The sequence below is a fragment of the Equus przewalskii genome, chromosome 7, assembly GCF_037783145.1.
Source record: "Equus przewalskii isolate Varuska chromosome 7, EquPr2, whole genome shotgun sequence".
Lineage (NCBI taxonomy): Eukaryota > Metazoa > Chordata > Mammalia > Perissodactyla > Equidae > Equus > Equus przewalskii.
The window spans coordinates 600191-609769 of NC_091837.1; the positions used below are offsets into that span (position 1 = coordinate 600191).

The 9579-nt window shown below is 67.0% G+C and overlaps 1 protein-coding gene across 2 annotated transcripts; it reads right to left on the minus strand.

Moving 5' to 3' along the window:
* Positions 1–391: 391 nt before the first annotated feature.
* Positions 392–8756, minus strand: TBX1 (T-box transcription factor 1). Of its 2 annotated transcripts, XM_070628062.1 has the most exons (9): positions 8512–8756; positions 7783–7902; positions 6212–6569; positions 4157–4258; positions 3168–3339; positions 2452–2607; positions 1783–1850; positions 1603–1703; positions 392–1256 (listed from the first exon to the last, which is right to left on the minus strand). In XM_070628062.1, exons 2-9 carry the CDS (start codon positions 7814–7816, stop codon positions 775–777), a joined length of 1473 nt encoding a protein of 490 aa, XP_070484163.1. In that variant the 5' UTR covers positions 7817–7902; positions 8512–8756; the 3' UTR covers positions 392–774. The 2 variants fall into 2 exon arrangements, with proteins under 2 accessions (XP_070484163.1, XP_070484162.1); XM_070628061.1 differs by lacking the exon at positions 8512–8756 and having other exon boundaries at positions 7783–8099.
* Positions 8757–9579: the final 823 nt, after the last annotated feature.

Sequence of the window (9579 nt, forward strand, 5' to 3'; positions counted from 1 at the left end):
ACTGCCCCGGTGGGGAATTTCAGTAAAAAGGACAGATGCACACCTGGGGCTGGGGCAGAGTCCTGGTCCCCACAGCCTGGGGGAGGCTGGGATGAAGTGGCAAGGTGGAAGCTGGGGAGGCCAGCGCTCAGACAGGGCTCAGAGAGGGTAGGGAGGCTACGGAGAGAGGCGTGGCGAGAACAGGCTCTGGACCAGGCAGGAGGGGGCTGGGAGGGGGCTGGGAGGAGGCGCTCCGAGGGCCCTGCAGGGACCCTGCTCCTCCCTGACAGACTGGCAGCCCGAGGGGACTGGGGTTGGGGAGAACCCGAGGTCGACGAGTTGACCGCACGCACTGTGCCCGAGACCCCCATGCGATCTAACTGGACGCAAATAAACGGACACGCAGGCAGCCTCCAAAAGAGGCGAAACCGTTTATCAAGTGGGCGCCGGCGCGGTATCTACAGTATCTACAATTATCTACACGTATCTACACGGCCTGCAGACGGAGCTCTCGGGTCGTCTACACTGCAACTGACACGGTCTCGCAGAGAACAATAAATACACTTCCTTCCGCCGCTAACCGGCGCTTTGGCACTGGCGGGCAGACCCGGGTCCCCGGGTCTGGGGAGGGACCCGCGGTGGCTCCCGGACTGGGGAGCCGGACACTTCCACGGCTCTCGAGGCTGGAGGGCTTAGGACCCTGATGGCTTCGAGGCAGGGGAAGGGGAGCCCGCGGTGGCCCCGGGGCTGGGGGAGCGCGTTTTCTGCCGGCCCCCGGGCTGTGCGGGCGCCCGGTTATCTGGGGCAGTAGTCGTAGGAGCCGGGCGGTGCGGCCCCGGCCGACGAGTACATGTTGGCGGCGGCCGCGGCGGCCGCGGCGGCAGCGGCCGCCGCGGCGGGGCTCACGGCGGGGTGGTGGTGGTGGTGGTGCGGGTGCGCGTGCGGGTGGTAGCCGTGGCCGCGCAGGCCGGGCAGCGGGTAGGGCGCCGGCCGGCTCTTGGCCCCGAGGTAGTGGTCGTAGGCGGCGGCCGGGTACTTGTAGGGGTGGTGGTGCAGCGGCTCCGACGCGCCGGGCGCCTCCAGGCGCAGCTCGGAGTGCGGGGGGCTGGGCCGGCCTCCGGGCGCTCCGGGCAGCGGGACGAGGCCGCCGGCGCCCCCGGCCCCGGGCAGCGCGGGGCTCAGCACCCGCGCCAGCAGCTGCGGCGGGTGCGCCGGGTCCCCGAGCACGGCCGGCCCGCCCGCGTCGCGCTCGAATTCTCGCCGAGCCTCGGCCGCGTCTGCAGGGAGGCCCGAGGGGTGAGCGCGGCCCGCCGGCACGCAGAGGGGACCCGCCAGGGCCCGCCGGCGCCGGGCCGCGCACGGGCGCTCCCGCCCCTTCTCTCCGAACCCGCCCGAGACCCAGGCCCTCCCCAGAGGCCCGCGCCCCTCGCGGGCGGCAGCGGCGGGCGGGGCGCAGCCGTCGGCCGGGCGGGCGAGTGCGCGCTTGCCCGCCGCCACGGCCGTTGTGCAACCGGCGCGAAGGCCGCGAGCGCCCCTGGGGCGCAGGCGAGGCCGGGCGCGGCCGCCTGCCTGGGGCGGAGCGCGCGCAGGGCCGCGGCCCGGATCCCACGACCCTGGCCATACCTTTCTCCGCGCCGTTGGGCGGCGTGGGCGAGGCCACCGGGTTCCGCGAGCGCGCGAAGGCACTCATGAGCGGCAGGGCCCCAGGCCGGTGGTTCCGAGGCCTGTGGGAGGGAGGCGGGCAGCGGGTCAGGGGCGCGCGGCCAGGGCACAGGCGCTCTGGTCTCCTCAGAGGGCACTCACCAGTCCTCAGGGTCGCAGTCTCTGAAGCCTTTGGCGAAAGGGTTGCTGGCGATCTTGAGCTGCGTGATCTGCCGAGAAGCGAGCATTGTGCAAGCCGCCCAGCCCCTGCGCTGGGGACCACCGGGCCTCGGGGAGGGGGGCGTGGTGTCAAGAGGGATCCCCCAGGAAGGGCCTCTCTACTCCCCGGGGACAAGAACCCGCTTCACAACTGCTCCCTTCCCCACGGAGACTGTCTCTCGCTCCTGCAGCAAGGACTCGGCAGCCTCCTTTCTCACTAAGAAGCCCCTCTTTGTGGCCCCAAGTGATTGGGATGGGAATGTGGTCACCTCCAGCCCCCACCCGCAGTGGCAGGGAGTGGAGGGGCGCCCTAGGAATCTGGGTAAACCACGGATCAAGCCCCTGATGGGGAGTTTCCGGAATGGTTTGGAAAACAAACTTTCAGGCCGCAGTGACAGTTGCCGCTTGAGAGGTCAACCTGACAGGAGGCTGAGCCGCCTGCAGCAGAGGGGAGCCGGCTGCTGGAGGCCTTGGGGGTGGGGCTGCGTCAGTGTCGGGTTGTGTTCCACTCGGACCCACAGTGTGCGGGTCCAAGCCTTCTGTCCCCCAGGCCGAGACTGGAAATTGCACCCCTTCCCAGAAGTGTTGAATTTGCCCACCCCTGGGCCTCACCCGGTGGTTCTGGTAGGCAGTGACCGCGGTGAAGCGCGTCTCCTCGAACACGAAGGTTTTGAAGTTCTCCTCGGCGTATTTCTCACTATCTTTTCGGGGGTCCACGTAGACAACATGGAAGCGGGGCTGGTATCTGTGCATGGAGTTGAGAATAATCTGGAAAACAAGATGGCAAGGTCGGAGCTCGGAAATGGGCCAAGGTCTGGATAGGCAGTGAACTTCCCAGAGAACCTGGGCAAAACCCTTAACTCCCAAAATGAAGCCCAGCCACGGGGCCCAAGCAGAGGCTGCGACCAACTGGGCACCTCCGGGAAAGATGCTCTGAGGGGCAAAAGATCTGGGCTTAGACACTTAGACTCTCTTTCCTTAGATCCCGGAGAACTCCTGCGGGCCTGCCGTGGGTAGGCGGCCGCAGGGCCGAGTTCAGCTGGGCAGGGAAGCGGCATCACCAGTCAGGACTCCACAAAGCCTCCTGTCCTACCCTGACACACAGCCCCCGCCTTTCCAGTTAAAAACCTCCAGCAAGAGCCCAGGAGTGGGGTAAGGGAAGCAGGGTGACCCTTCTCCCAGGTCCGAGGACCGCCCCCCCACCATGAGCCCCAACCTGTCCCTCCCCCGCAGCCGGAGCTGCTCCAGCCCTGCCTCTGGCTCTGACCAACAAGCTCTCCAGGGCCTGCACCCAGGACAGCGCGCAGCCTGGGGAGGGTGTCGCTTACGTGGCCGTTGTCGTCCAGCAGGTTGTTAGTCAGCTTGAGCTTGTCGAAGGACACAATTTGCTTCATCCACTGTGCACCCTTGGCGGGCGAGTCAGGGTGGTAGTGCACACGGCCTGGCGTGGCAGGGTCCGCCTTCCCAGCCACCAGCCACGAGGAGCTGTGGAAGGCATACCTGGGGTGGCACAGAACAGGGGTCGTGCCATGTTGGGGTGAACTGAGAGAGCCTTGCCGAATGAGTAAACCGGAAAGTGCCTTTGATGAGTTTCGCTATCGGTGCCACGTGGGCTGGGAGCTTCCACACGGGCTGGGAGCTTTTCTGAGGGGGATCTTGCAGAAAACCCCCTCCACTCCCAATACACAGGACAGCAGGAAGCCAGTACCGAGGGAGGAGGCTGGGCTTCCGGCGCCATATTTCGCTGCAAGCGGGTCGGCCCGCTCTGGGCTTTCCCGCTGGCCTCCAGTGTCGCCAGCGCGGCGGGAGCCCGGATTTGGCTGCGCCAGGGGCCTCAGGCGCAGAGCGGTCCACGTTCTCTTTATTAATTGCTGTTAATTGTCCAGGCGGCTGAGGCCCGCCCCGCATAATCTCTCGCAGCCACCCCACCTTTCCTGCCTGGCTCCGGGGCCCAGCGTTCCTGGGGTATGGGGAGAGGGGACAAGGTGCCCACGCTCAACTCCTGGGAGAGGGAGACAGGAAGAAAGGCAGGGGCTGTGTGCGAGGGGCCTGCCCACCTCAGGCCAAGCCGGGCGGAGAGGAATGGGAGCTGTCTCAGGCCCACAGCTGCAGCAGGGAGCCCAGCCTCCTGAGGGGGGATCTTGAGAACCGAGAACCGCTGAGGGTAGGGTGTGTGGGAATGGAATCCGGTATGGCGGTGGGGAGGGAGCAGGTCAGGCAGGTGCAGGTGCCTGGGCCCACCTGGTCACTAATGTTGTGGGCCGCCCTGGGAGGCATCAGGAGGTGGGGACCCTCCCAGGTCCTTCTGGGCACTCACCGGTAGCGCTTGTCATCCACGGGCACAAAGTCCATGAGGAGCATGTAGTCGGCCATGGGGTCCATGCCAAAGAGCTTCACTTGGAAGGTGGGGAACATGCGCCTGGGGGCAGTGGGGCCTCGGGTCACCTCAGGTAGGGGAAGGCAGGGCCACCCCACCTTGATCGGCCAGGATGGCGACCTCCCTGACAGCTGCTCCATTCGGTGGCCTGGCCCCTCCGTTACATCTCCCGTCACTCGGCTGCTCTGACCCGACTAGGCCCCTACCGGCTGCGGGCAAGGGGAGCGCCAGGGCAGACCCTGCCCCCTTTTCTGAAACACAAAACTGGCTAACGCAGTGCCACAGCTGCGCCTCCACACCCCAGCTTCGCTCAGCCTGGAGCTTCTTCCACCACCTTTGCCTGCGTAGACCCAGCCTAGCAACCACCGATTCCGATTCCCGGCTGTCCCGTCTGGCTGGTCTCGGCAGGGAACACTGAGCAGCAGGACTCCCGAGTCGCTGGCCCAGAGACTCTCAGCCCGCGCTCGCTCACTCACTCGCTTGGCAGGGCCTCCCCCAGCTCGATCAAAAGGATCCACCTAAACTCCCGGCTTGAACAAAGTGAAACCGGGTAGTTGGCCTCACTGAGGCCTGGGAGCCCGCAGCCCCGACCCTGCCCCGACTCTCAGGGCCTGCCTCCAGACCAACACCAGCGTCTCCCCACCTTCCTCGGGCACTCAAGCGAGTTCCCACCCCATAACCCCAAAACGCAGCTAGTCAGGGCAAAGTGGGCTGTGCCCTCACGGTCCCCTGACTGTCCTCATCCCTGGACTCTAACTCAGTGACTGACCCAGGCTCTTGAAAGGACATTCTGTGGCTCCTGCAGGGGCTGCCGGCCGGGAGCTGGCCCTGTCCTGACGGCACAGGAGTGCCGGCCGGCCGCTGGGCCCTGGAAGACAGCAGGAGGGCTCGGCCCCCACCTGCCCTTCCTACTGCTTCCCCTCACAGGCAACTCCTTGTGGGTGGCGGGCAGGACACAGATGCCGTAAAGCAGCCCTCCTGGACAGGCCTACCACCCCCTCCCCGCCTCTGCAAGACCGGAGGGTGCTGGGGTGAAGCCTGGCCACCGCCAACACCCTTGCTGGGCCGGCCCGGGCCAGAGGCTGGGGTGTAGTCTTCAGGGGGGCCCATGTGTCCACGGACAGCAAGGGGGCCCTGGAGAAGACACGCAAGCTGGAGCCAAGTACAGGCCCCAGAGTCCCCAGGGAGAACGGCCACGGCAGGGAAACAGAAACCTCAAGAAGGCTCTGCAAACAGGCCCTGAGCTCTCCTTGGTTGTGCAGACACGGAGCTGGTGTCTCCTTGTGTACATTAGACACAGTCCGGCACCCGCCTTTGTCTGCTGGTCAAATGGGTTGCATCGCAAAACTTGTTCCCCTTCTCTCTGAGCTCTTAAAACAAACACAGGCCAAATGGAAGGTGGTGGGCACCAGTGGCAGAGCCAGGCCCCACAATCACCCAAAATTTAGGCCTGAGAAAACTGGGTGGCAATCTCCACCAAACAAGAGCACGCTGTTTTTAAGGGTCTTAACTCTCTCCTAAAATTTTCAGACAATTGCCCAGATGCCCCTCTTCACCTAGCCCCGATGGACTGAACTAGGGAACCAAAGAAGAGCCTTTCCTTGGAGGGGGAATCCACCGGGAGCCGGCTGGTTGGGAGGCCCCTCGGAGGCGGCTGCCTTCCCCCGAGCCGGGTGTGCACAGCGCGGGCTCCTGCTTCCTGACGCCGCGGCTCCTGGGGCCACGGGTCGGGAGGGCCGGTCCCGCTCGCCGGGCTTCCCTCCGCTGGCCCTCCTGGGCCGCCCCGCCGTCCCCTCCCGCCCGGCGCGCTCGTCGGCTGTCGCTGGAGCCGGGATCGCGGAGCAAAGGAGCCGGCCCCGCCGAGAGGGGCCCGCAGGTGGCCGGGCCGCGCTTCCCACCCCGTTTCTCGGCCCCACTCGCGAGGATCGGACCAAGGCGCTGCCCGAGACCGGTGACACGTGGGGAGGGTCGCGCGCGGGGAGGGGGCGCCCTGACCTGCCGGCCTTGGTGACGATCATCTCGGTGCCCAGCTGATTGAACTCGTCCCACAGCGCCTTCATCTCCAGCTGCACGCTCACGCTGGCCACCTTCGCGTTCTTCTTCACCGGCGCCTTGCCGGCGGCCGCGCAGCTGGCCCCAGGGCCCTCGGGCTCGGCGGCGGCGCTGGTGGCGGCCCCGGCGGCCGGCGCGAACGGATAGGCGTGCGGCGGCGGCGGGCCCGGGGCGGTGGCGGCGCACGGGTCGTAGCGCGGCGGCGGGGGCTCGCGCGGGCCGTACGGGTCGGCGCCCGGCGACGCGGCGCCCGGGAAGCCCCCCGCGGCCCCCAGGCTGCTCAGGCTGCTGGCCGTGAAGGCTGCAACGTCGCAGAAGTGCGAGAGCTGCGTGAGCCACGGGCTGGACACGGCGGAGATCATGACCGGCGGGCGCCGCGCCGCCCCGCCGCCGAGCTGAGCGCTGCCCCGCGCGCCGGGCCGAGTGGCGGGCGCCGCGCCGCGCTGCGCCCCGGGCCGCGCCGCCCCACACCGCGGCCGCCCCGAGGAGGCGCCCCGCCCCGCCCCGCCCCGCGCCCCCCCGCCGAGACCGCGGCCGGCCTCCCCTCCCCCGCCCGCGCCCCTCCCCCCCTGCCCCCCGCCGCCCGCCGCGGCGCGCCCGGCCCGGGCCCCGACCGCCCGGACCGGCTCCCCGGCGCGCCGGCCGCCCGCGCCCCGCTCTCCGCCCGCCCGCGCTGCGTCGCTCCTTCCTCTCCCGGGCTCTCCCTCCGGCTTACTTCTTTACCTTTGTCTTCCTCGTTTAAATTTTCCCTCCTAACCGTCTTTCCTTCTTCCACTCTCTTTCGTTTCTCTTATTTCTGTTTTTTTCCCTACCTCTTCCTCTTTTCCTGTTCCCCTCCTTTCTTTCCGCTTTATTGTTCATCAGTCTTTGTTTTCTTTTCAGTCTGCCTTTTCCCTTTTATTTCTGTATGCCTTTCTCCCTCATTCATACTTTTTTTCTTTAAAAATAAAAAATAAAAACTGAAGCCTTCCTCTAAAGTTTTGTTTTTTTTAATGACTTCACTTTCTGTCTTAAATTTTCCTTCAGTTTTTCCTCTTTCGTTCTGCCTTTATTTCTCTTTCATCTTCTCCTTTTTCCTATCTTCCTTTCCCATGTTCTGTGTTGCCTCCACTTTTCTCCATTTCCTCTCCTCCCGGCCGCCCTCACCGCTTTCTCTCTCCCCTTCCCCCTGTTCCCTGACTCGCTTGCTCCTCTCACACGAGCTCACAGCCACCTCTGCCGCCTTTCTCTGGTCCTCCCCTCCCTTCCTACCCGGCTCCAATGGCCCTCTCTGGGCCCGTGTCTGGCTGCGTGCGGGTGTCTGCAGCTGGGGCCCCAAGCTGGAGGGTGCACAGCCTTTGGGCAGGATGCCCGCCCTTCCTCTCTGCCCCTAGTCGAGGCTGGAAGCCTGGAGCCCAGCCACCAGAGCTCCCTCCACCACCCCGTGTCGGGGCCCTGCCTACCCCTCTTTGCTGGCCCAAGGCAGCAGCGGCAGGGTCTGCCCGTGTCGGTGCGGAACCAGCAGGAAGGCTCACCTTCCATGTCCCTGGTGACGGTGCTGAAGTGCATCCCGGCCGGGGATCCCAGCAGCCGGCGAAGCTTCACCCGCTCGGAGGACCCAGGGCCCAGGCGAGTGGTGTGCTCCGAGGCCTCCGCTGCAACCAGAGAGGTGATGCTGAATGCGCTGGCCCGGGGAGACAGTGGGCTCCGTGCGTCCATAGGCGCCCGGCGGCCTGGCCGGTGCCGCCTCCGACTGCGTGCACCCAGCCGCACCGAGGCCGGCCCAGCCCACGGGCCCCGGGGGCGGGGGCCTGTGGTGCCACTCACAGCCGCCAGCCCAGGACCCAGGGGATTATGGCGTCACGGCCCCCCACTTCGGGCCAGTGGCAGCCAAGGGGCCCAGACGGGTGGAGCGCCCTGTGAGTACAGGCCCTCCCGCTTTTCAAGCTCCCTGCCCCTCAAACATCCCGCTGCTCCTGGGGACCTCTGTGACCAGCGCCCCTCAGATATCCCGCTGCTCCCGGGGACCTCTGTGACCAGCGCCCCTCAAATATCCCGCTGCTCCCGCAAGGCCAGCTTCCCTCTGTACGGCGAAGGCACCGTCAGCTTCTAAAGCCCTGGAGGGGAGGCGGCTACAACACTGGGAGCACCCAGCCCCAGCCCGCGGCAGTGGGGCACCGATGGAGCACCGCGGGGCCGCCTGGGCCCTGCCCTGCTCCTGCCCTCGGCCCCTCCCGCTGCCTCCTCCCTGGCTGCCCCTGCACCTGGGTGAGGAGAGGGCAGTTCGGGCTCCGGCACTGGCCACAGGCGGACAACCCCAGGGCCGTGGTGTCGTCCTTTCCTCTCGGTGCAGCGAGACAGGACCCAGCCCAGCAAACGTCCCTCAGCCCCCTTCAGCCGGCTCACTGTCGTGGCTGGGGACCCCGAGCAGAGGGACGCCGCCCAGGCCGCACAGCTCGGGAGCCCGAGCGTCACGCGCACCCGCGCGCACCGCCCGCCTCTGGCCAGGACGCTTATACATCCGGAGGGTGGGCAGTGCCCGCTCCTCCGACCTCCCCGCGCACCCGGCCGGTGCAGGGAGGGCCGGGGGCGGGGCCTGGACTGGCCGAGGGAGCAGAGGACACGTCGGAGGAGTTAAGGCCGCCAGGTCGGGTCGTGTGCTACCCCTCACTTGCCACCCACCCGGCAGCCAGCCTGCCCGCCTGAGAAGGCCCTGCTGCCGCGGCGCCCTACTAGGCCCAGCAGAGAGAGGCAAGGTCCACCCCAAGGTCTCAAGGCCTCCAGGCCCAGGCATTCTGGACCCTAAGGCCTGACTTGGCCCGCGCCTTCCTCCACCTACTGCCTCTGGGGCCTTCTCTGACCAGTTTGGGGCATCCGTGGCCTGCCCGTCCACAGTCTCCCCAGCGGGGCGTCAAGCCTCCTTGCCTCCCAGGAGCCTCTCTGGCCCTGCGCGAGGCTCTGGCAGGCAGGGCCTCCGTTTCCAAGGCCTCTCCGCCTGCAACCATGTTGTAGGCCTGCGCCTGCGCCTGCCTAGATGGGGGTGGGAGGCGGGCAGGCTCTCCCAGGGTTTTTACAATCCCAGGCCTCAGACCCCAGGCTGGAGGCGGTGCTGGCTGGGAGGCGGGAGCTCCCAGGAACTGAGGACCAGGGAGTCGGCTCCAGTGGGAACTGACTGGCTCTGGGCTTGTGGTCCAGGATAGAGCGTGAGGCAAGGAGTGGGTAGTGCTGTGTTACTGGGGTGTGGTATGTGTGATCATCTACAGGGAGTACCCCTCGAACCCCAGGCTGTGGCTGCAGCTTTGCGGACTGTGTAGGGACAGGGAAGCTGTGGC